The sequence below is a fragment of the Monodelphis domestica genome, chromosome X (genome assembly GCF_027887165.1).
Source record: "Monodelphis domestica isolate mMonDom1 chromosome X, mMonDom1.pri, whole genome shotgun sequence".
Classification (NCBI taxonomy): Eukaryota; Metazoa; Chordata; class Mammalia; order Didelphimorphia; family Didelphidae; genus Monodelphis; species Monodelphis domestica.
In genome coordinates this window covers 52,462,358-52,488,676 of record NC_077235.1, presented here as the reverse complement: position 1 = coordinate 52,488,676, position 26,319 = coordinate 52,462,358, and the positions used below count along the sequence as shown (strand labels likewise).

Here is a 26,319-nt window from a genome sequence, read left to right as displayed (position 1 = left end):
AGACAACTCTGAGGTATCACCACACACCAAGCAGATTGGCTAACATGACAGTAACAGAAAGTAATGAATGCAGGAGGGGATGTGGCAAAGTCAGGACATTAATGCATTGCTGGTGGAGTTGTGAATTGATCCAACCATTCTGGAGGGCAATTTGGAACTATGCCCAAAGGGCAACAAAAGACTGTCTGCCCTTTGATCCAGCAATAGCACTGCTGGGTTTGTACCCCAAAGAGATAATAAGGAAAAAGACATGTACAAGAATATTCATAGCTGCGCTCTTTGTGGTGGCCAAAAATTGGAAAACGAGGGGATTCCCTTCAATTGGGAAATGGCTGAACAAATTGTGGTATCTGTTGGTGATGGAATACTATTGTGCTAAAAGGAATAATAAAGTGGAGGAATTCCATGGAGACTGGAATGACCTCCAGGAAGTGATGCAGAGTGAGAGGAGCAGAACCAAGAGAACATTGTACACAGAGACTAATACACTGTGGTATAATCGAATGTAATGGACTTCTCCATTAGTGGCAATGCAGTGATCCTGAACAACTAGGAGGAATCTATGAGAAAGAACACTATCCATATTCTGAGGGAAAACTGTGGGAGTAGAAATACAGAAGAAAAATAACTGCTTGACTACAGGGGTCCAGGGGAAATGGCTGAAGATGGAGACTCTAAATGAACATCCTAATGCAAAAACCAACAACCTGGAAATAGGTTCTGATCAAGGACACAAGTAATACCCAATGAAATTGCGCATCAGCTGTAGGAAGGGTGGGTGGAGGGGAGGGAGGGAAATAATGTGATTATTGTAACCGAAGTATAATGTTCTAAATTGACTAAATAAATTAATTTAAATTAAAAAATTAAAATTTCAGATATCAAAGAGATTTGCAAAAGAGTCTACTCCGTGTAGAACACTGTGCTAGGTACTGAAAAAATAATTCAAAGAAGTCATGTTATGACTCCTCCTTTCATGGAAGTCAGTCATGTAGGCACTTCCCACAACCCCAAGGCCTTTGGAAGATCCACCAAGCCAAGTGAACGGTAGTCAGCTATAGAGGAGCTGAAGTGAAGAAATCCTCCTTTCCATTACTGCTGGGCCCTTTGGCCAGATTTTCTGTAATAGCTGTGAGCAAGCTGCAACACATCACGTTACATAGCAGAAACACTAGGAAGCTTGTCATAAGAGAAATGTGCGACCAGAAAGAATGATGGACAACCCTGTAGTGAGTAAGGGTCAATCAATAGACAGCTCATGTGCTTATCGTATTGGCACAAGTGGTACAAGAAATGTCAACAGGATTTAAGGAAACTTTCCTCTTTCTCTTTACATCTCTCCTCAACCAACACGTTAGACAGAACTCTCCCCTCCCAACCCCTCACCCATAGACAAATATATCATTGGAGGGGGCATTCACAGATCGACTGAACTATGGGATACTGGTAAGAGAACTTCCTCAACCAAAAAGATATGGGGGAGATGGGGAGAATAGTTACTCTCCCTCTCTGGGCCTTACTTTCCTTATCTGTAAAATGAGGGAATTTCTTTAGATGGACCCTAAAGGTCCCTTACAGCTCTAAATCTACTATGAACAGGCCTCTTTTGGCCCACTACAGCATCCTTCATCCCATTATTTCCAAGGGTTAGGTGATTTCAGGTCCTAGTTCACTTGTCATTGTTAATTCAACCACTTCCCTTCTCTATAAAACAAAATGATTGCATTAATTGATATCAAAGATTCCTTCTCACTCTGAAACTGTTATTCTAGGCCTCTGACCAGTTCAGAACAATTGGTTCTACTTTTGATATCTTTCTGATAGCTTTCCTAGCCTTAGAGACTTTAAGCTACTTGAGGGAGCTTAACATGTTCATCTTTCTATCTCTCCTAATGCCTAGCATATAAAGTAGCAGCTGAATAGGTCTTTCCCAAAGGCATGTACCCAACACAGCATCACTGAGCTGACATCTGAATGTATTCCTGCATACACAGAATGTTAATGGACATTAGAAGTCATTTAGCTTGACCTTATCCCCCAATTTACAGAGGAAGAAACTGGGGAACAGAGTCAGGAAGAGACTTTCCAAAGGGCACACAGCCAATAAAGGCCAGGGCTAGTGCCTGGCCTTTTGCCACCCATTTTGCTACTTGTTACACTCTATTATGATGCTAAGAATTCTTTCTGTGGTAGTGCAATTTCTAGAAACCTCCACAATTAGGCATTAGCCAATTAATATTCCACTGTTAGCTCCTTGAGACCAGAAACTGTGTCTTCCCTTAACTCTTTTATCTTTGCCAGCACTGTCCTTTGCACAAAGGAAATGTTCACTATATTGTTGTAGAGCTGATTCTCCTGCTGAACCCAAATGTAGCTAAAGGATGATAAGGCATAAATGAGTAAGAAAAAGAGAAAGCAACTCTGACTAAAGTATTTGAAATTTGTTAAGTTTTAGGTTGGCATCTGCTGCCAGTATAATATTTACATCAACCTGGCATAAAAATGAGAAACTTCTTGAAGAAGTAAGGGGCTAATTTCAAGAACATGTCATGCAAACAAATGGCACATCTTGAATTCAGTAATAGGCCATACAATGCTCTCCTTCTCGTCAATTAAACTGTAATAGGGAGCTGGAAGCACACAAAGAAACAGACCCCCTTCCTTGCCTGCCCTCCCCTCCCTGCTGGGCCCTGAATGAAAAAAATCCTTTTCTCAGCATCACGATTTATGTACAGCCTCTAGAGACACAAATTAATGTCTTCCTAGACCCAAAGCCCCAGCTGCTTCGAAAAACCTAAGACAAAGCTTTACTAAGGTTCACATGTCCAGACACAAAGCTCTTAGAATTGCTAAGCTGGATATTCCAAAGCAGTCTCCTCAATCAATCAAGGGCTAGAGTTAGCCCTGGTTCCCTTCTCCCCAGACAGACTAAAGTGTACCCACCATGCTCACTGAAAACTGCCTGAGGCATCTGGGGGTCTAGCAATAGACATCTAAAGCCTATTTAAAGGAAAGATAACGAATAGAGGAACTTCAAACTGCACTGCCCCACTGATCAATATCCAGCTAAGGCCATGGCCAATCTGGGAAAGGCCCAATTTCTCCATTCCAGTTTTTAATTAGCAGGAGATCCAGAGCTGAGATTGTGTTTTCATGAAAAATACTTCATTTTCCTCCCTTCCTACCTCTACAGGCAAGACTTCTCCATTCCCTTTACCCTTTTCCGTTCTGTTCCTTTAATGGAAGTAATAGTTATACCCTCTATAGACTAGAAAACCCTTGAAGGTACAAATGATGTCTTATTTCAAATGGCAATATGTCCACGGCACACTTTAGTGCTTTGTATCCTTTCATCCAACAAATATTGAATAAGTGCCTACTATACAGTGAGTCCTTAATGTTTGCTGTATTCACCTTCTCTACATCCAAAACCTTCGTTAAACCCTTTCATTGCTTCAGGTTATCATTCTAGGCAGTTAGGAGACACACTAGTGGATAGAGTACTAGGCCTGGAATCAGGAAGATTCATTGCCCTGAGTTCAAATTTGACCTCAGTCACTTACTAGCTATGTGACCCTGGGCAAGTCACTTCATCCTGTTTGCTTCAGTTTCCTTGTCTGATAAATGAGCTGGAGAAGGAAATGGCAAACTACTCTAATATCTTTGCCAAGAAAACCCCAAATGGGGTCAAGAAGAGTCAGACATGACTGAAAATGACTGAACAACAACAAAGGTGGCTCAGTGAATAGAGCACTGTGAAGAAAATCTGAATTCAAATCTGGCCTCAAAAACTCCTTGGTTATGAGGCTCTAGGTGAATCATTAAACAATATTTGCCTCATTTTCCTCATATATAAAATAGGGATAATAATAGTACCTACTTCACTAGGTTGTTATGAGGATCAAGTGAGAAAGTAATTGTAAAATGTTTAGCACAGTGCATGGCACACAGTACGTGCTATATACATTTTAGCTTTCGTTATTGTATATTTACCTTCCCTTTCACATCCAAAAGCCATCATTGTATAAGGGAGAGAATACTGGCACTGGAATCAGAGTTCAAATTTCATCTCTGCAAATCACTTAATACTCCTTGGTCAAATGAAGAGGTTGGATAATCTGATCTCTACCAACACTTCCAGCTCAAGATGTAGGATATAATCCTATGACCATAGAAAAAAGCTTTCTATACCAATTGTTTCCATTTCTAATCTCCTCACTCTCTCCTCAGTCCTTGCAATTTGGATTCCGACTCAAACAAAATTGCTCTTCCTCCAAAGTCACAAATTATCTCATCTCCAAATCCAAAAGCTTTATCTCGGTTCTCATTTTTCTTGACCTTTTCTGCAATACTGGACACTAGTGACCACCTCCTCCCTCTGGGGATGTTCTTTTCTTGGTTTTTAAGACACTGCTGTCTCTTGATCCTTTTCCTACCTTTTGCTAGATCATCATCTGTGTTTTACCCCATAATCAGGAATGTTGCGTAAGGCCCTGTTCTAGATACTCTTCTCTCTCTACATTCTTGTCAGCAACTAGAATTTGAACTATTATTTCTATGCAAATGATTCTCAGATCTATATAATGAACTCTAGCCTTTTTCTATACAACTGTAACTCAAATATAATACATTCCAAACAGAATTCATCTTTCCCTGAAAACCTCCCCTCTATATTTACCTCCTTCTGGCAAGGGTACTCCCACTCTTCCAATAATCCAGGTCGGACCTAAGAGTCAATCTGAAGTGTTCTCTTTCCTTCACCCCACTGCCACTCATATCTAATCAGCTGCCAAGTCCTGGCCATTCTGCCTCCATAATATCTCCTCCACTCATTTTCATTCAGTCAATTCAATTCCTAGAGGGCCTGCATGGAAGAAGGGAGAAACATTTGAGTTGGGATTTAAAGGTTGAGTACAAAAATTATACTGGGTGGGATGAGCAGTGGGAGGAGGGAATAGTAATGGAAAAATAATGAGCAAAGGTTCAGAAGTATGAGATATCAGGGTTGCAGTGAGAAAGGTAGTTTGTAAACTTTGTAATGCTATATATAATTACAAATTCTTACGAGGCCCTGAGGCCCAAAGAAGGCAATAGCTGTAATAAAAATAGCTATTATCTATACAGAGTCATCTAAAAGACTTAGTGTAATTTGAAGTGATTAAAGTTTTAAACTGCACTACTACTTTTGAACACTCTGTGTATTGCTTAACTTAAGGATTGCAAAGCACTTTACATAGTAGTATCTCATTTAATTATCACCATGTCTGGGGGGTAGGTGCTCTCATTCTCCCCATTTTACCAAGGAAGGAATTGAGGGCTAGAGAAGTTATAAGACTTGTCTAGGGCCAGGCAGTTTCAGTTACCTAAAGTGGGCTTCAAATACAAGTCTTCCTAATTCTAACTGCAGCTAGCCTTAATTTGAACAAAGTCACGCTAGCACATTTTTTTCATGAAGCAAAATCCTAGCTGATCCAAATATTTGGGGGCGGCTAAACAATCAGGAAGAGAAAGGAAATATTACAGGGGCCTCAGATTGAAAGAAGGAAACATATGAGGAGAGGTGTCTCATAAATACCTTGAAAGCAAGAGTTGGCAATTCCTGGGTCAGAAGAGGCTAGAGCAGGTATTCAAAATGCTGTTGCTACTGCTGAAGTTGCAACGTCAACTTTGCAAACTGCATAACCCAAAGAAAAGAAGAGTGTGAGGCCCAACCCTGGACTGGTCCTTGGGGGAGGAAGCAGATGGTCGAAAAGAATAATCCCTAGCTCCCAACATCTTTGATTGATAAGGAAGGAAGAAAAAGGTTCTCTCAACAATGACAGCCCTTTTTCTCCTCTGTTGAGAAAGTTCCTGATATGAAGTCCTTGCTCTGAATGATATATGTGCCAGTAACAGATTCCTCTGGAAACCTCTGAAAAAATAACCTCACAGCCATTTCATTGACCCTGAGAAGCCAGACACTCCCATGTTGCTGTGAGTGGGGGGACTTTGATGCACAACAGGCAACGTGTTTCTCCAGAAGCCATTCCACTGAGCACTGGGAGAGAAGTCAAGACCTCGCCCCCATCCATTTTTACCTACATAAATTCCAATGGAAAATTGAAGGAAAGGGTAAAAAGGAAGAAAATGAAAGATTAAGAAATCATTGGAGCAGAACCTTTGGGGAAAAAAATCAAATGTACCATTAGTCTCCTCAGTGAATGCAGAAAAGCTTCTGAAAGGAACTGGCACCCCCTTATCATCCTAACTTCCAAGAGTACAACTCCTCCTCCCCCACCCCCAGTTCCAGTACTTTCAGGCCATAGATTTCAAGATGGAAGGAGCCTTAGGACCCATCAAGTCCAATATTTCTACTTCACAGCACCTGAGGAAACCGAGGTCCTGGGAGAGGAAATGTCATAACAGCTAGTCTATCAAAAGCTGGGATTCACACCCAGGTCCTCAGACCCTCAATCTAGTGCTCTTGCACTATACTCCAATACCACTATGGTCTATTTCTTAAGGCCACATCACAGCCAGTTTGAACTTTCTCTCATTTTGTGCCTGAACCTCAGGTAGAAAGCTAGAAGAGAGGTGAGCAATGTATTTCCTAGTTTAGGACAGAATCAAGGCTTCTCCCTCAACACATGCAACACATCTCTAAAAGGGACTAGTCAGAGAGTCTTTGAATCCATAAATAAATAATTATAAATAGTCCTGTTTTTCTAAAGGAGGAACAAGACCTGGACTTCTATATATAATGATATAGAGCACACAATTCTTCATTGTATGTACAACTGGTGGCTTCTAGCTCTAATACAAGACTTTTTGAATTCAACCTATAATGATATATTCTTCTACTGCACGTATGACAGACGTGCTTCACGTTCAGAGCTGAATGGTCAATTTCTTGCATTAGCACAGTGATGGCTATGGGATGACCCTTGGCCAAGGTCAGAAGATAGAAAACCCAGAGTAAAAAAGAAAACAGACCAGGCTGCCTCCTCTTCTGAACAGAGACATACATTTACTTGAAGTTCCTACTTTACATCAGCAGGCTTAATCCTAAATTAATCCTAAATATCCTAAAAAAAAATCCTAAATAAGGAACAGAACACAGATCTGGGATTGTAAGGCTTTTAGCTTCAGAGAGCCAATAAATGTTTACTGATTGACAATATAAATGCAAATTATAATCTTATATTATAATGGTCAAGGCAGAAATGGCTGAGAAGATAAAAAGTCAGTCTAATCTCAAATTCAGATTGTCACTGAAATTCAAGGTTTGGAAATAAGGGATTTGGAATCAGAGAACCTAGGTTCAGATCTTACCTTTGAAACTTGCTATGTGACCTTGGGAGGTCACTCCCTCTCCCTGGACAGCCTCAGTTTCCTCCTCTGTAAAAAGAAGGGGTTGGATTTAGTAGCCTTTGAGGATCTTTCCAGCTCTAGAGCTATGATCCCACAGGTATCCTTGGGTAACACTTTACCTCTCTGGGACATAGTTTCCTCATCTGTAAAATAGGGGAAGATAGATTAGATGAGCCCTTCTAGCTTTAGATCTATGATTCAGTCAGCTTTTGAGCTGATAAAATTAAAGGTGGATATCAGTTACATATGGTCTCCTAGGCCTTTTCTCAGCATCACGATTTATGTACAGCCCCTGGAAACAATCCTCTACTCTCAAACACTCACCCCCCACATTCCTCCTTAGTTAAGCTTTGTCCTAGGTTTTTTGAAGCAGCTAGGGCTTTGGGTCTAGGACGACATTAATTTGTGTACAGATCTATATTTTCAGCTCTTGTATCTCCCTCAGAATTCTAATCCTACATTTTATAGGAACTCCAAATTCAGATTATCCAATGCAGAATTCTATCTTCCCCCCTAAAGCCTCTTCCTTTCCTGACTTCCCTATTTCACTTAGAAATGGCACCTGTTCCCCCTCTGGAGCTCTTCCTCTTAGCCATAAAAATGACAGCTTTCCAATAATGACAATTTGGTATAATAAAAGAATAAACTGAATATAAGAACCTGAAGTCCTCTAGGAGTTAACATCAAATTCAAGTATTAACTGTATAAATAAGAACACTAGGCACTGTTAGAGAAACAAAAGTTAGATAAACTTTGGTTCTTCCCCTCAAGGAACTTACCATCTAGGAAGCTGATAAGACACTGGAAGCCCAGACTATTATGGCATATGACATTTTATAACACGGGCAGTAGAGCTGACAATCAGGTGCTGTGAGAAGCTGGAGGAGAAAGGTCATTACTGATGTGGGGCAGGTGAGTATCAGGGAAGGAATCCTGGAGAAGGCAGAATTTTAATTGGACTTCAAAAGATGGGTAAGATTTACCAGCCAAACAAATAGGCTAAACAACTGGACTGAAGATAATGTACCAGGCACAGTAAATGAACAGAGAAAACAGGCATGAAGCTGAACCAATGCTGTGCGCTGGAATGAATGAAAGACATCTAGCTAGGTAAGTACTGAAGAAGAAGACAAAGGAGACAAATGTGAGGTAAGACTGGGACAGAAGGGTGGCACATGGGGATTGAGAAGGGTCTTGAATGACAGGCAAAGGAGCATGAACCATAAGCAAAAGAGAGCTGCTGAAAATTAATGCACATGATTATGTCTATATCAACTGAAATAATTTCTTCCACAGTCTTCAAACTTGAATCAAACATATATACTAAATTATACATGGAACATGAAAACATCAGAGCTGGAAGGGACCCTAGATATCTCTTGTCCAACTCTCATATTTTCTAGATGAAGAGACTGAAGCCTAGAAAGAGGAAACAGTATACACATAAGTAGGTACTTTAATAAGTGATCGATGCACTAACATGAAGTATGTTGCCCAAGGTCACACAGCTAGTAAGTAGGAGAAATAGGACTAGAATCCAGCTATTTCCAGACCAGGGTGCTTCATACTACACTGAATTAGGGTACTGGGAGATTCCCAGGTACTCCAAATGACATTGCCAAGGGAACTCCCACAGAAAGGGTGATAGGAAATGGTCAAATGACTTTGTTTAGGAATCAGACTTCCAACTTGGCAAATTTTTTAAAAAGGAGACTCCACCTTTTGTCCATCAGGGATATGGGATAATACAAGGGGGAGCTAGTGGCCTGGAACTATCCAGTCTAATTTTTCCCACAACACCGTTTCCCAAGACCAACATCCTAAATTAAAGGACTTGGAAAGTGCTCTCAAGTCGGAATAAATCATAAAAACAAACAAGTCAATCCTTTCAGGCCTTCTGTCTTTTGTTCACAGTACTCCCTTTACACAGCAGTACTCCCACCACTGCTTCAAACAGCCCTGGAACTAGGGTAGCCATAGAACACTGGGGCTCAAACTGCCTTGAAGAAGTAAAAAAAAATCTGGCAGTCCTCAAGGCCTTCCCCAGGAAGGAAAACAAAAATTCCTATCAGCAAATGATAGGGAATGAGTACAAAAGAGAGCATCCAAATGATGGAATACCAGTCAGACAAAAGCACAGCTCTAAGACTGGGAAATGGCTGTCAAGACCTCCAATGCAAGGGCTCAAAGTGCTCATTAAAAACAACCTCATCCTCCACCCAGATGGTACTGAAGGCAAAAAAGGAAGTGATCTGTCCCTCTGGCCCCACTCCACCCCACCCGACTCCAAAATAGAAGCCAAGTCCAGGGCCTTGAAGGATAAGAAGGTGGTGCTGAAGGGTGTTCATAGGCACAAAAAGAACTGAATATCCTCATGCCTTTTGGCAATCCAAGATACTAAGTTTTCAAGGGCAGCCCAAATACCCTCAGAAAAATGCCCCAAGAAAAACAAACTTGATCATTATGACATTATTAGGTTTTTCTTGACCATTAAGTCTGCTATGAATAAGATAGAGGACACCACCACCCTAGTCTTAATTGTGAATAGCAAGGCCAGCAAACATCAGATCAGACAGACAGTAAAAAAATTATATGGCATTGATGTGGTCAAAGTCAATACACTGATCCAGCTTGATTGAGAGAAAGCCTATATCCAATTTATTCCAGATTATAATTCTTTGGATTTTGCTGACAAAATTGGAATCATCTAAACTGCATCCAGCTACCCCATTCCACCTACAATAAAAAAGTTTTCTGGTTAAAAAAAGGCAACTGAATCAGCAAGGAGCCTTGGATTGCTGCATCAAGTGCTGGGCTCTGTAAAGATTTTTTCTTATTAGTAAAATATTCAAAAAAATTTTTTAATCCATATAGCACAGTTTTATTTATCTCTAAATCTGACTCAGTGCTAAGTCCCGAGCAGTGCACAGAGTAGGCACTTAATAAATGCCTTTGAGTGAATAAGTGTTTAATTTTTATTCCAAATCCTGGGGAAACCCCTCAAAATGTGATAGAATTAAAACAATGAGCTAAAAGTCAATGAAGTCTTAGGCAGTCATAACTCTCTTACCTACTTCCATTCCCATATTGTTTGAGATACCCTGAAATTCATAGGAGACAAAAATCCAAGGAAAGCACATTTCCTAAAACTCATAGCTTTCAATGACTTTGCACAGATGTTCAAAGCTTAGGTAAGAAGGAAGAAGACCTAGAGGCCCTAATGCAAGGGGTAGCTTTAATGTCACTAGTTTGGCTTGGTGAGAGACGAAATCCATGTCTAGAATAAAGCTCTGCAGGAACATACCTCATTCAAAAGAAACAAAACAGAAGAAAGACTGGTTAAACAGGGTAACACTTTATTGAGAAAACGTATTCATGTAAGAAAATGCAGGAACCAGGGTCAGGAAGCACAATGGAAAGCAAATGGTTGACATTCAGCAGAGGGATACACAGAATTCTTTGGTCTATTAACAAAAGAATTTATTACAATATGCTAATAGGAATAGATGACACATAGGAAAGTGGAGACCAAGGAAAAGTACTTTGGTTTCTAACATTATAGGGAAAGTGAGGGCCTAGAAAATGTAGGCCATGTGAAGCCCTCAACCATGGACAGTACAGCATATAGATAGATGGCCCTTCTTAGTCCTATACATTATCCCTGTCTTAAGGCAGTTTTAAATCATGGGAGATTTTTTTTTGCAACTGCTCTGTCATACTGGTGATTCATATTGGTGACACTTTTAGTCCACTAAAATACCTAGATCATCTTCAAGTGTATTTACTCCTGTATCTGCTCATGTCTCCTGCATTTCTTACCAATCAAGCTGATTTTTGAACCCAAATAAAAATGTTATTTGTATTGCTGTAATAAAGCATCTTATATTCATGTTTCTAGATTCTAACTCCCATCCTCCATCCTGTTAACTCTCCCTCTCAGCTTTCTAAGAGAAAACAGTATCTGAAAACTTGGTAAGCTTTCTATCTCTAACTTTTATATGTTATTGCTTAAAATATTTAAAATAACCAAAAAAAAAAACCCAAGAACAGATTCCTGGGTCATTCTACTAAAGATTTCTTTTCAAATGAACAGTGAACCATTACTCTAACTGGGTTACTCAGTTCTCTTTTTAACAAACTTAATGAAATTTCATCATTTTACACATTTTACAACAAGAAAAAATAAACTAAATACTGAATTAACAAAAGCAATACTTCTGAAAGGGGCACAATGTTTGACTTCCCCCATGGAAAAATAATATTACAAAATAATCAACTCTGGGGCAATTTACCACAATAGGAACAGTCCTAAGGTCAAGGCTTAAAAACATTTTAAAGTAATAAGACCCCCAAAGTATTTGCCAGTCACCTCTGTAAGAGCATTTCTCCTCTCTCAAAATATATTTAAAGAATAAAGTTTCTCCTACACCAACTCCCACTGAATCTTCAGTTCAATCACACCCTGACCCCCCCATTTCATATACAGTTCAGTCTCGACCTTGAACCCCTATTTATCTTCAGTTCATTCCCATTCCAATAACCATTTTATAATACAATTCAGTTTCACCCTTAAACACCAACTGTATCTTCAGTTCAGTTCTACCCCCACCCACATTTTACATATAGTTCAGTCTCAACCTTGAACCCCTATTTATCTTCAGTTCATTCCCATTCCATTAACCATTTTATAATACAATTCAGTTTCACTCTTAAACACCAACTGTATCTTCAGTTCAGTTCTACCCCCACCCACATTTTACATATAGTTCAGTCTCAACCTTGAACCCCTATTTATTTTCAGTTCATTCCCATTCCAATCCCCATTTTATACAGTTCAGTTTTCACCCACGAACACACACTGTATCTCCAGTTCAGTATTATCCCAACCCCTGTTTTATATACAGTTTAGTTTTATTCTTTAACCCCTACTTTATTTTCAGGGCATTCCCAACCCAATCCCCATTTTATACAGTTTAGTTTTGCTCCAAACCTCCAAACCTGTAATTTCAGGTCTTTCTCACTCCAACCCTCATTTTTTATATATATTTTTCAGTTTCACCCTTGAACCCATACTGTACAATCTTTCCTTCATTCCCATCCCAACCCCTATTTTATATGCAATTCAGTTTCACCCTTGAAGCCTCAAGGTAACTTTACTCACCCCCAAACATATTTCATATACAGTACAGATTCTTTGAAACTCCACAATATCTTTAGTTCAGTCCCACCCTAAACCCCATTTTATATTCAGTTCCATCTTGTGTCTCACTCGAACTCCTTTTGTATGTTCAGTTCAGTTCTCAGGTCTCAACTTCCAGGAAGGAGACCATCACAGTTCAATCACTGTTAATAGAGTCTATTTCTCATCCGATTAGGATAAGATGGTCCCGAAAATGCACCTCGATATGGACTCTGTATTGGTGGAAGTTGAGGTCGTCCTCTTGATGCACCCCACATACCAGGATTCATTTTTCCTGGCTGTGGGATTGAAGGATTTAGAGGTCTTTGATTTTCAGGAAACGGCAGAAAAGAGTTAGGATTATACTGGTACGGTCTACGAATTTTTACGGGGAGGCCTCCCCGAAATGTGGAAGGAAGTCTTGGCAGAGGATGATGCATACGTGGTGCCATCTGGGCAATAATTTGATCAAGGGGTTGGTTAACTGGTGGTAGAACAGAGGTCATTGATGGAGGAGGAACTTGGCTATAGCGCACATAAGGAGTACCTTGTGCCTGGAAAGAATACCGCATCGAATGGCTTACTGCTCCTGGTGGGGGTGGGGGCGGCGGTGGTGGCGGTGGCGGTAGCGGAGGAGGAGGAGGAGGAAAAGGTGGTGGTAATGGTGGTGGTACATAAAATTGTTGGGGAGGTATAGTATGATGAGGGCGAGAAAATAGTTGCCCCTGAAATTCAGAATGGTGGCGATCAAATGCCGAGACTGGAGGCGGTTGTGCGCCTAAATTTAAATCATCACGAATAGGAACGGTTATTAAATTGCTGCATTTTCTTTTTACAGTTTCCTGCCTGCCCCAAGGAGATGCGGTATCCAGTGGAAGCATTGAGAACTCCACAGGAGGAGCTCGAATATCCTCATGTGGTTGATTATAATGCTCACTGGGCGCACACTGAAAAGGAAGTAATGGCGTCGTGGTGGGCTGCTCTGGAGGAATGTGGCTTGCATAACGCTTGTCTACAGGCATCATAAAACTATCAATAACTTGAGTGGGTGGCGAGGCAACAGGAGCACGGCCATTTTCAGTCATAGGAGTAACCAGTTTTACCACGCCCATATGGCGGTGGTTGATGTGAGCCTGTAAGTCTCTTTGAGATAAGTAGGTTCTCTTGCACCCCTGAACAGTGTCACACATGAAGATAGAACCCGGCAAACATTGTTCAATTCGATGCACAGAACTATTACAGCCCGGGCACACTCTAACTCCCTTTTCCTTAGGCAAAATAGCACAGTCATAGCAAAAAGCATGCTTGCAGGGTATCAAGCGCCCATAAACTTTAACGGGGAATTCACATTTGTCACACAAAGGGCCTGCAGTATCATCCTTTACTCCGTAAATATTTCCCGCAAAGTCCCCAAAAAATTGTTCAGGCAATGTGGGCTGATTTTTCAACAGTTCCCCCCGTCTACGGTCATACCTTTCTTCGTTAGAATTAGACCAGTCTTTTGCAGCTGCTTTGGAAAGCATTTTGTTCGTAGCCCCTGTAGTCCCAGGGGCAGTCTTTTTCGTCTGTTAGGATATTGGCTTTAGAGAAATTCGTCCTCCAAAGACAAGGCCGCCAAATGACCAAGAACCGCTTACGGCCTCCGTCTGTGAGAACCACGCGGCAGCTCTCTCAGCACGAAGTGCACTCTGGGAGCAGAAGACAACGCCCAAAATACCACTGACACTCAGTGCGCCTGCTCCTTGACGCCAACGGAGTGACGTCAACGGAAATGATTTTAGGAAGGCTTTTTGCAAGGGGAAACTGAGAGCGCAGGTCAACAGAGCGCCCCCTAGGTAAAGGAAGACCCTAGAGCCAAAATCATTCTCTATGGTGGGAAAGAGCAGATCCAGATCAATGAGTTTTAGACTCCATCTAGTTCACCTTTCCCCATCTCAGTAGCGAAAAGTACGGGAGAGCTTAAGTCAAATGTGCGTCGCCTCATCGATAAAATGAGGGGGCTGACCTTACAGCTCAGGATCCCTAATACAGCAGTCTCCCTAATTGCTTTGCCCTGATCATGATGACTTAGCAGGGATTAAAATTTTGGATTCTGCATGTGTGCTAATCATCCCTTGAATAGTGGGTTTTAGGTCCTGGATTCAAATTAGGCACTTCAGGCTGTGTGACCCTGGGCTAATCACTTAACCCCCATTGCCTGGTCCTTATCACCTTTCTTTCTTGGACTGGATACTTAATATTGATTCTAAGACTGAAAGTAAGGGTTTAAAAAAACAATTGCATATTAGAATTTTACCAGGAATCAATATCAAGCCCACTATCAATTACATTTGTCAAACTCTATAATCTTCAATTTTTGAAAATCAGAACATTTGGCCTCTAATTCTGAAGTACTTTCCCTATTTTCTAAGATTTTTTACAAGAAAATCATTTATTTAGGCCTCATTAAGGGCAGCTTGGTACTCTCTTAACATCTCCCTACTAATCTTAGGGTTCAACTCCCCACTAGCTATTTCTTTTGTTCTAACTTTTGCAAAAATCATATTTAAGGCTTGAAGGGTTCTTTGAGGTTAAATCTAATCCCCTCATATTAAGGTGTTGAAGAAACTGAAATTCAAAGGAGTAAAATCACTTGCCTGAGATCGCACTGGCAGCAGTTGTGAACTGATAGAACCATTCAGGAGGGCAATTTGGAACTATGCCCAAAGGGCTATAAAGTTGTGCAGTCTTTAATCCAGTAATAACACTACTAGGTCTGTATCCAAAAGAGATAAAAAGTGGGGGGAAAAGACCTATGTGTACAATAATATTTATGGTTGCTCTTTGTGCAATGACAAAGAATTGGAAACTAAAGGGATGTCTCTCAATTGGGAAATGTCAGAACAAATTGTGGTATATGACAGTTATGGAATACTATTGTGCCGTAAAAATTAATGAACAGGATGATTTTGGAAGGAGCTGGAAAGACCTACATGAACTGATGCAGAGTGAAATAAGCAGAACCAGTACAACACCGGTCAAAGTAATAGCAGTACTGTGGAATGATAAACTGTAAAAGACTTAGCTGCTCTCAGCAATACAATGATCCAGAACAATTCTGAAGGACTTATGAAAAAGACTGCTATCCACTACCAGAGAAAGAACTGTTGGAGTCAGAATGCAGATCAAAGCATACAATTTTTCACTTTGGTTTATTTAGGGTTTTGGTTTTATATGAGTATTCTCTTACAAAAATGAACAATATGGAAATACGTTGCGAATGCCTGATTCTGTCCCAAGATAATCCTCCTTGGCAAAGGAAACTTCATCTTCTTAATGTTATCAATTACCATTGTCCCTGAAACACCAAAGCAGTGGTTCCTTTTTCTTCTTTCATTTTGCTTCCCCCTCCCAAAGAGCTCAAAAAGCCCTTTGTGTTGTCCTTAGTTTCCTATGACCATCTAACTCCTAACTTTATCATATAGCCCCCTTGTTGGGCTTTCAGATTCATTCTCCATTATTTGCATCTTGTATACACAGCTATTTTAAAAGAAAAATAAGATTCACATGCACCTACACTGGTCTTTTTACACAACTCCCTTTTTTATTCATCAGATTTTTTTCTCTTTGTAACCTCAGAATTTCATTCTTGAGAGTTTCCTATCCTTCCTAGGCTGACTTTCCCTGCACAATTTTCATCCATAAATCAGTTGGTAGTACAGTGGATAAAGCCTGGAGTACTCTAAGAGTAAGAAACATCTGATTTCAAATCCAGTCTAGGTCACTTAACTAACTGTGCAAGTCATTTAACTTCTGTCTCATTTTCCTCAACTGTAAAATGAGGATATAGCACCTACCTCACAGGACTATTGTGAAAGTCAAATGAGATAAATTATAAAAAGCACTTAGCACAGAAGCCTGACATCTAGTAGGAGCCATATAAATGCTTATGTCCTTTTCTTTCCTTCCCTTCTCATGAAATCCTACCTATCCTTTCTCTGAACACTATAAACCATTCACCAAAAATAAAGAGTGTATGTCAGATTGTGTTTAGCATTCCTTCTCCTCTCTCATAAATCCTGGTTATTTCTCTCCACTGTTCCTTTTCACAAATAAAATTATCACTGTCAAAGCAATAAATTATTAGGTACTTTGATTCTGATAGATTCAGTTTTAGCTGAGATATCCAGATACAATCACTATGCTTCCTCACTAGAAAATCATACATCTATATGTCAGGCTTGAGTCTTATTCCCCAAACTTCTTAGATATTTCTTCTTCCTGTCTTCTTTTTCTGCCTTTAATTGATCTTTACCTTTGTGCTCTCTTTCTAGCTTCCCCAAATGGTTCCTAGGATTCCTTCTCAAATATATCTTCTCAATATACAAGGTTACTCTCCATGTTTCAGTGATGAGAAAACTTCCCCCCTAATATGAAAATCTCTAATTCATGCGTGACTGGGTGAAGATCAAAGCATATATTTTTCCCTTTTTTTTCTCACTTTTTGGCAACATAGCTAACATGGAAAAATATTTTGTATGACTTCACATGTATAACTTGCTTTTGCAATGAGTGGAGGAGGTTTAATAGATTTGGAGGGAGAGGAAATTGGGAGCTCAAAATATTTAAAAATGAATGTTAAATTGGGTATAAACCAATATTTCACACTCTATACCAAAATACGGTCAAAATGGGTATATAATTTAGAAATAAAGGGTGGTACCATAAGTAAATTGGGGAACACAGAATAATACTGTCAGATCTGTGGAGAAGGGAAAAATTTGTGACCAAATAAGAGATAGAGAATTTTATAAGATGATAAATGAATAAATTTTACCATATTAAATTTAAAAGGTTTTGTACAAACAAAACCAATGTAACAAGGATTAGAAAGGAAACAACAGACTAGAGAAAAAATTTATAACAAATTTCTCTAATGAAGGTCTCATTTCTCAAACCTGTAAAGAACTAAGGCAAATGATAAGAATATAAGCCATTCCCCAAGGGACACATAGTCAAAGGATGCAAACAAACAGGTTTCAGATTAAGAAATCAAAGCTATAAATAGGGGAAAAGCATTCTAAATCACTCTTGATTACAGAAATACAAATCACAACAATTATGATTTATCACCTCACACCTTTGAGATTGACCAATTTGACAGTAAAGTGATAAATATTAGAGGAGATGTGGCAAAATTGGTACACTAATGCATTCTTAGTGGAGTTGTGAACTGATGGAACTATGCCCAAAGGGCTATAAAATTGTGCAGTCTTTAATCCAGTAATAACACTACTAGGTCTGTATCCAAAAGAGATAAAAAAGTGGGGGGAAAAGACCTATGTGTACAATAATATTTATGGTTGCTCTTTGTGCAATGACAAAGAATTGGAAACTAAAGGGATGTCTCTCAATTGGGAAATGTCAGAACAAATTGTGGTATATGACAGTTATGGAATACTATTGTGCCGTAAAAATTAATGAACAGGATGATTTTGGAAGGAGCTGGAAAGACCTACATGAACTGATGCAGAGTGAAATAAGCAGAACCAGTACAACACCGGTCAAAGTAATAGCAGTACTGTGGAATGATAAATTGTAAAAGACTTAGCTGCTCTCAGCAATACAATGATCCAGAACAATTCTGAAGGACTTATGAAAAAGACTGCTATCCACTACCAGAGAAAGAACTGTTGGAGTCAGAATGCAGATCAAAGCATACAATTTTTCACTTTGGTTTATTTAGGGTTTTGGTTTTATATGAGTATTCTCTTACAAAAATGAACAATATGGAAATACGTTGTGAATGACAATTCATATATAAGCCAGATCAAATTGCTTACTATCTCTTGGAAGGGGGACAGAAGGGAGGGAGGAGAACAATCTGGATCATATAACTTTGGAAAACTTATATGGAAAATTGTTATTATACATAATTGGTAAAATAAAATACCTTTACAAAAAATACATGAAAAAGCCTACATGGAATTATGAAGAGTGAAATGAGCAGAAGCAAGAGAAAAATAAATATAGCAACCAAAAGACTATTTGAAAAATAACTATGAATATCCACCTTCAGAGAAATTTTCAGAGATTTCCACATTATAAGGGGGCAAAACTGCATAAGGTAAAACACAGGCCCACCACCTCTCCCACCTACTGAGCCAGAAACAGAGTCAGGACCTAGGCAACCTCTGTATACTAGGAGGCTGACTACACTAAAGAAAAATACCATAGACCTACCCCTGGAGGCTCCAGGCCCTGGCAGTGGGATTCGAAGCTTAATAGCACTGAACTCTCTTAGCAGCAAATACAGCCTCAGGGGAAAACACTATGAAGAGGGCTAGACCAACAACAAAAAAAAAAACCTCAGACCTACACCTGGAAATCCCAGACCCTGGAGGAGAGGGTCAGAGCTCTATAGTACTGGGATTACTCTCTGGGTCTCAGACAGGGAACTGAAGATAGCCCCAGGGCAAAATTCTGTGAGACAGAAGCTAAGATAGAAATGACCAGCAACTTGCAGGGCTCCCAGTCCTCAAGTGGGAAAATGAGTAAACAGCAGCAAAAAAAAAAGCTCTTGACATGGAACATTTCTACAGAGAAAGAGAGCAAAAGACAGAAGCATCCAGGAGAGGGTGAAAAACAAGCAAACACATGTAAACTCTCAAAGAAAGGAAACTGATCATGAGCTCTGGGGGAACTCAAAAAGGAGTTCAAGAACCAAGTAAGATAGAAGAAAAATGGGAAAGAGAAATGAAAGTAATGCAAAAAGAAAATAATAGCTCAAAAGGCAAAATTGGCCAAATGGAAAGAGATACACAGAAATCAAATGAAGTAATAAGTGGATTAAAAACCAGAATTGACCTGCTTAAAGAACAGGCAAAGAAGTCAAATGATGAAAAGAGTGCCATGAAAAGCAGAATAGACCAAATTGAAAAGGAGAATCAAAAGATTATGGATGAAAAATCAGTCTTTAAAATCCATAATTGGGCAAGTAGAAGTGAATAATTTCACAACACATCAAGAAATAATGAAACAAAATCAAAAGAATGAAAAAAATAGAAGGAAATGTGAAATTTCTCATTGAAAAAACAACTGACCTGGAAAATACATCCAGGAGAGACAATCTGAGAATTATTGGACTACCTGAAAGCCATGACCAAAAAAACAAACAAACAAACAAAAAAAAAACCTAGATATCATATTACAAGAAATTATCCAAGAAAACTGCCCTGATATTCTTGAACAAGAGGGCAAAATAGATTTTGAAAGAATCCACAGATCATACATTAAATCCCCAAATGACAACTCCCAGGAATGTTATAGCCAAGTTCAAGAGTTTCTAGACCAAGGAGAAAATACTGCAAATGGCCAGAAAGACAAAATTCAGGTATCATGGAACTGCAGTCAAGATTACACAGGATCTGGTAGCCTGCACACTGAAGGACCACGACACTCAGAATATGCTATTCTGGAAGGCAAGAGTGCTGGATCTATAATCAAGAATCCTCTACCCATCAAAACTGACTATATAACCAAGGAAAAATGTTTGAAATTGACCAAATAAAATAAAAAAAAATTTAAAAATTGACTATATACTTTCAGGAGAAAGTATGCGCATTTAATAAAATAGAAGATTTATAAGCATTCCTGAACAAAATACCAGATTTAAATAGAAAATGTGATGTCCAAATACAAAATTCAAGAGAACCATAAAAATGTAAATAAGAGAAAATATTTAAGGGTATCAATAAGGTCAAAATGCTTATATATCTATATATAAAAATGATATCTGTAACTCTTAAAAATTGTTTTCATTATAGTTGGTAGAAGAAATATACATAGGCAGAGGGTATAGTATTAAGATGTTTAGGATGATCTGTAAAAAAATTAGGGGTGGAAAAAGAGGATTGTACTAAGAGGAACACAAAGGAAAAAGTAAAATGGAGTAAATCATACCACATAAAGAGGTGCATGGGTAGGGGGAATAATATTAAAATAAATAAAGCCTATTTTAAAATATTTAGTTCATTTTGAATCATGCTTTGTATATTTGTATATAAACCTGAAGTTAGAGGTTCTATTGTCTTTTTTGTTTTATCTCTTATGTATTTCTGGGTGTGGTTACTTTTTGTGGTATCTACCTGGGTAGATATAAGTAAAGTTTTCTTTCTCTCCCTTCCCTTTCAATTTAAATATCTATTTATTAGATTTGCAAAACTATAGGCAAACATTTTTTCCAGACCTTGTTAGTTCCATTCCATCCCTGTCTCAAGGCCCAACATTCTTGTATTCTAAGCCATGGTAAGGAAAAGCAAATCATATCCTTATATACTATCTTCTTTCTTTTGAAATTCATTTATTCAATTATAAATTATATATGCATGAACATGGTTCTAAGTTTAGCTTGTTTAGTCTTTTTTTTAAAAAAACATTATTTTACTTGGTCATTTCCAAGCATTATTCACTGGAGAAAAAGATCCTTTTTCTCCTCCCCCCCCCCCCCCAATCCCATAGCCAACATACTATTCCACTGGGTATCACAAGTGTTCTTCATTCAAACCCATTTCCATGTTGTTGGTATTTGCACCAGAGTGTTCTTTTAGAGTCTCTCCTCAAATACCTCAACCCCTGTATTCTAGCGGTTGGTTTTCCTCGGTGTTTTTACTCCCACAGTTTGTCCTCTGCTTGTGGATAGTGTTTTTTCTCCTAGATCCCTGCAGATTGTTCAGGGACATTGCATTGCCACTAATGGAGAAGTCCATTACATTCGATTGTACCACAGTGTGTCAGTCTCTGTGTACAATGTTCTACTGGTTCTGCTCCTTTCGCTCTGCATCACTTCCTGGAGGTTGTTCCAGTCTCCATGGAATTCCTCCACTTTGTTATTCCTTTTAGCACAATAGTATTCCATCACCAACATATACCACAATTTGTTTAACCATTCTCCAAATGAAGGGTATCCCCTCATTTTCCAATTTTTGGCCACCACAAAGAGGACTGCTATGAATATTGTTGTACACGTCTTTTTCCTTATTATCTCTTTGGTGTACAAACCCAGCAGTGCTATGGCTAGATCAAAGGGCAGTCTTTTATCGCCCTTTGGGCATAGTTCCAACTTGCCCTCCAGAATGGTTGGATCAATTCACAACTCTACCAGCAATGAATTAGTGTCCCTACTTTTCCATATCCCCTCCAGCATTCATTACTTTCCTTTGCTGTCATGTTAGCCAATCTGCTAGGTGTGAGGTGATACCTCAGAGTTGTTTTGATTTGCATTTCTCTGATTATGAGATGTAGAACACTTTTTCACGTGCTTATTAATAGTTTTGATTTCTTCATCTGAAAATGGCCTGTTCATGTCCCTTGCCCATTTATCAATTGGAGAATGGTTTGATTTTTTGTACAATTGATTTAGCTCTTTGTAAATTTGAGTAATTAAACCTTTGTCTGAGGTTTTTATGAGGATTGTTTCCCAATTTGTAGCTTTCCTTCTGATTTTGGTTACATTGGTTTTGTTTGTACAAAAACTTTTTAATTTTATGTAGTCCAAATTATTTATTTTGCATTTTATGATTCTTTCTAAGTCTTGCTTGGTTTTAAAATCTTTCCCTTCCCAAAGGTCTGACATGTATACTATTCTGTGTTCGCCTAATTTTCTTAGTTTCCTTCTTTATGTTCAAGACATTCACCCATTTTGAATTTATCTTGGTGTAGGGTGTGAGGTGTTGATCTAAACCTAATCTTTCCCACGCTATCCTCCAATTTTCCCAGCAGTTTTTTTATCAAATAGTGGGTTTTTGTCCCAAAAGCTGGATTCTTTGGGTTTGTCATATACTGTCTTGCTGAGGTCACTTATCCCGAGTCTATTCCACTGATCCTCCTTTCTGTCTCTTAGCCAGTACAAAATTGTTTTGATGACGGCTGCTTTATAATAAAGTCTGAGATCTGGGACTGCAAGGCCCCCTTCCTTTGTATTTTTTTCATTATTTCCCTGGATATCTTTGATTCTTTGTTCTTCCAAATGAACTCTGTTATGTTTTTTTTCTAAACCAGTAAAAAATTTTTTTGGAAGTTCAATGGGTATAGCACTAAATAGATAAATAAGTTTGGGTAGGATGGTCATTTTTATTATATTGGCTCATCCTACCCATGAGCAGTTAATGTTTCTCCAATTGTTCAAGTCTAGTTTTAGTTGTGTGGAGAGTGTTTTGTAGTTGTGTTCATATAGTTCCTGTGTTTGTCTCAGAAGATAGATTCCTAAGTATTTTATTTCGTCAGAGGTCATTTTGAATGGGATTTCACTTTCTGGTTCTTGCTGCTGAGCTGTGTTGGAAATATATAGAAATGCTGATGACTTATGCGGGTTTATTTTGTATTCTGCAACTTTGCTAAAGTTGTTGATTATTTCGATTAGCTTTTTGGTTGATTCTCTAGGATTCTTTAAGTAGACCATCATGTTATCTGCAAAGAGCGATAACTTGGTCTCCTCCTTGCCTATTTTAATGCCTTCAATTTCTTTTTCTTCTCTGATTGCTACTGCTAGTGTTTCTAGTACAATGTCAAATAATAGAGGTGGTAATGGGCATCTTTGTTTCGCTCCTGATCTTATTGGGAATGCATCTAGTTTATCCCCATTGCAGATGATATTAGTTGATGGTTTTAGATATATACTGTTTATTATTTTTAGGAACAACCCTTCTATTCCTATGCTTTCTAGTGTTTTAATAGGAATGGGTGTTGTATTTTACCAAAGGCTTTTTCTGCGTCTATTTAAATAATCATGTGATTTTTGTTGGTTTGCTTGTTGATATGGTCAATTATGTGGATGGTTTTCCTAATATTGAACCAGCCCTGCATCCCTGGTATAAATCCTCCTTGATCATGGTGAATGACTCTTCTGATCACTTGCTGGAATCTTTTTGCTAGTATCCTATTTAAGATTTTTGCATCTATATTCATTAGGGAGATTGGTCTATAATTTTCTTTCTCTGTTTTTGGCCTGCCTGGCTTTGGAATCAGTACCATGTTTGTGTCATAAAAGGAATTTGGTAGAACTCCCTCTTTGCTTATTATGTCAAATAGTTTGTATAGTATTGGGATTAGCTGTTCTTTGAATGTTTGATAGAATTCACTTGTGAGTCCATCAGGCCCTGGGGATTTTTTCTTAGGGAGTTCTTTGATGGCTTGCTGGATTTCTTTTTCTGATATGGGATTATTTAAGAAATCTATTTCTTCTTCTGTTAGTCTAGGTAATTTATATTTTTGTAAATATTCAATCATATCACCTAGGTTGGTATATTTATTGCCATATAGTTGGGCAAAGTAGTTTTTAATGATTGCCTTAATTTCCTCTTCATTGGAGGTGAGGTCCCCCTTTTCATCCTTGATGCTGTAAATTTGCCTTTCTTCTTTCCTTTTTTTAATTAGATTGACCAGTATTTTGTCTATTTTTTCAAAGTACCAGCTTCTAGTCTTGTTTATTAGTTTAGTAGTTCTATCTTTCAATTTTATTGATTTCTCCCTTAATTTTTAGGATCTCTAGTTTGGTTTTCTCCTGGGGGGTTTTAATTTGTTCGCTTTCAAGTTTTTTGATTTGCATTTCCAATTCATTGATATCTACCCTCCCTCGTTTGTTAATATATGCACTCAAGGATATGAATTTTCCTCTGATTACTGCTTTGGCTGCATCCCAAAAGGTTTGAAAGGATGTCTCACTATTGTCATATTCCTTGATGAAATCATTGTTTCTATGATTTCTTCTCTAACTAACTGATTTTGGAGTATCATATTATTTAATTTCCAATTAATTTTTGATTTGGCTCCCCATGTACCCTTACTGATCAATATTTTTATTGCCTTATGATCTGAAAATGTTGTATTTATTATTTCTGCATTTGTATGACATGTTTCTGTGACCTAGTGTATGGTCAATCTTTGTGAATGTGCCATGTAATGCTGAGAAGGTGTATTCCTTTTTGTCCCTATTTATTTTTCTCCATATGTCTATTAACTCTAATTTTTCTAAGATTTCATTCACTTCTTTTACCTTTTTCTTATTTATTTTTTGATTTGATTTATCTTAATTTGATAGTGGTTGGTTCAAATTTCCCACTAATATGGTTTTACTGTCTATTTCTTCCTTCAATTCTCCTAGTTTATCCATAAGGAATTTGGGTGCTATACTATTTGGCACATACATGTTGATTAGTGATATTTCCTCATTATCTAAAGTCCCTTTTAACAAAATATAGTTACCTTCCCTATCCCTTTTAATCAGGTCTATTTTTGCTTTGGCTTTGTCAGATATCATGATTGTAACTCCTGCCTTCTTTCTATCAGTTGAGGCCCAGAAGGTCTTACTCCATCCTTTAATTCTGAACTTGTGAGTGTCTACCCGCCTCATGTGTATTTCTTGAAGAGAACATATGGTAGGGTTTTAGATTCTAATCCATTCTGCTATTTGTCTACGTTTTATGGGTGAGTTCATCCCATTCACATTCAAAGTTATGATTGTCACTTATGGACTCCCTGGCATTTTGAAATCCTCCCCTAATTCTGACCTTTCTTCTTTAGCTATAACCTTTTAAGCCAGTGATTTACTTTAAATCAATCCCCCTAGACCCCTCCCTTGATATGTTTCCCTTTCTATTCCCTCCCTTTTTGTTCCCTCCCCCTCCACCCTCTCCTTCTCTCCCTTTTTGTGTTCCCTCCCCCCTCCCCTCTTGGTTTTCCCTTCTCCCTTACCCTGTTGGATAAGATAGAATTCAAGATCCCAATGGATCTGGATGCTCTTCCCTCTCAGAGTTGATTTCACTGAGAGTAAGGTTTAATTAAAAACTCTCTTCCTCTCCTTCTTATAGGAGTTTTCTTCCCCTCCCCTTCCCCTGTGTATCTTTGTGTGAGAAAGATTATTCTATTTAGTTTCCCCCCCATTTCTTGGAGTATATCTTAGAACCATCAACGATTCCCCCCTCCCTTTTTCTTTCTATCCCCCCTTTCTCCATATGATCTTTATACCCCAAACATTCCCTATGCATGATTCTTCTTACTACTCTAATGATGCATGTAATTTTTGAGAGTTACACATTAATTTTCCCCACATATTAATATATATAAATTGATATAAATGTAGTCCTTATAGAAGAGAGTTTGAATATAAGAAAAAGATAACATTTTTCTCCTTTTCCCTTTCCTTCATATTGACCTTTTCAGGTATTCCATGCTCTTTGTTTTTCGATATCTAACTTTCCACAGAGCTCTGGTCTTTTCTTTGCAAAAACTTGGAGATCTTCTATTTTGTTGAATGCCCATACTTTCCCCTGGAAGTATATAGTCAGTTTTGATGGATAGCTGATTCTTGGTTGACGACCCAGCTCTCTTGCCTTTCTGAAAATCATGTTCCATGCCTTACGGTCATTCAGAGTGGAAATTGCAAGGTCTTGTGTGACCCTGATTGGCATTCCTTTATATCTAAATTGTCTTTTTCTGGCTTCTTGTAAGATTTTTTCTTTTGCTTGAAAGATTTGGAATTTGGCAATTACATTCCTGTGAGTTGTCTTTTGGGGATTTAGTGTAGAGGGTGTTCTGTGAACCCTTTCTATTTCTATTTTTCCCCCTTGCTCCAGAGCATGTGGGCAATTTTCTTCTATAATCTCCTGTAGAATAGCATCGAGGTTTTTGTTTATCTCTGATTTTTCGGGTAGACCAATAATTCTCAGGTTGTCTCTTCCTCCTCTGTTTTCCTGGTCTATCATCTTGTCAGTGAGCTAATGTTTTCTTCTAATTCATTAATTTTTTTGGTTTTG

At 38.5% G+C, this 26,319-nt stretch overlaps 2 protein-coding genes across 11 annotated transcripts in view; both read right to left on the bottom strand.

The window, feature by feature from the left end:
- Positions 1–26,319, bottom strand: part of ENOX2 (ecto-NOX disulfide-thiol exchanger 2) — a 391,463-nt gene that overhangs the window by 277,756 nt on the left and 87,388 nt on the right. For 3 of the 10 annotated variants that reach the window (XM_007507172.3, XM_056809182.1, XM_056809181.1), the window contains one exon: positions 7,312–7,377. The exons of the other annotated variants lie outside the window; for them this stretch is intronic. In XM_007507172.3, coding sequence (XP_007507234.1) covers positions 7,312–7,377 — 66 coding nt within the window. Of the gene's footprint in view, positions 1–7,311; positions 7,378–26,319 lie in introns of those variants that run through there. 10 annotated transcript variants of the gene reach the window in all.
- On the bottom strand, positions 10,690–20,948 carry LOC103093274 (E3 ubiquitin-protein ligase Hakai-like). Its single transcript, XM_056809186.1, has one exon. The coding sequence runs from the start codon at positions 14,050–14,052 to the stop codon at positions 12,697–12,699; it is 1,356 nt and encodes a 451-aa protein (XP_056665164.1). The 5' UTR covers positions 14,053–20,948; the 3' UTR covers positions 10,690–12,696.

Coding starts and splice junctions, on each gene's coding strand:
- LOC103093274 (XM_056809186.1), bottom strand. CDS start 14,052: ATGCTTTCCAAAGCAGCTGCAAAAGACTGGTCTAATTCTAACGAAGAA.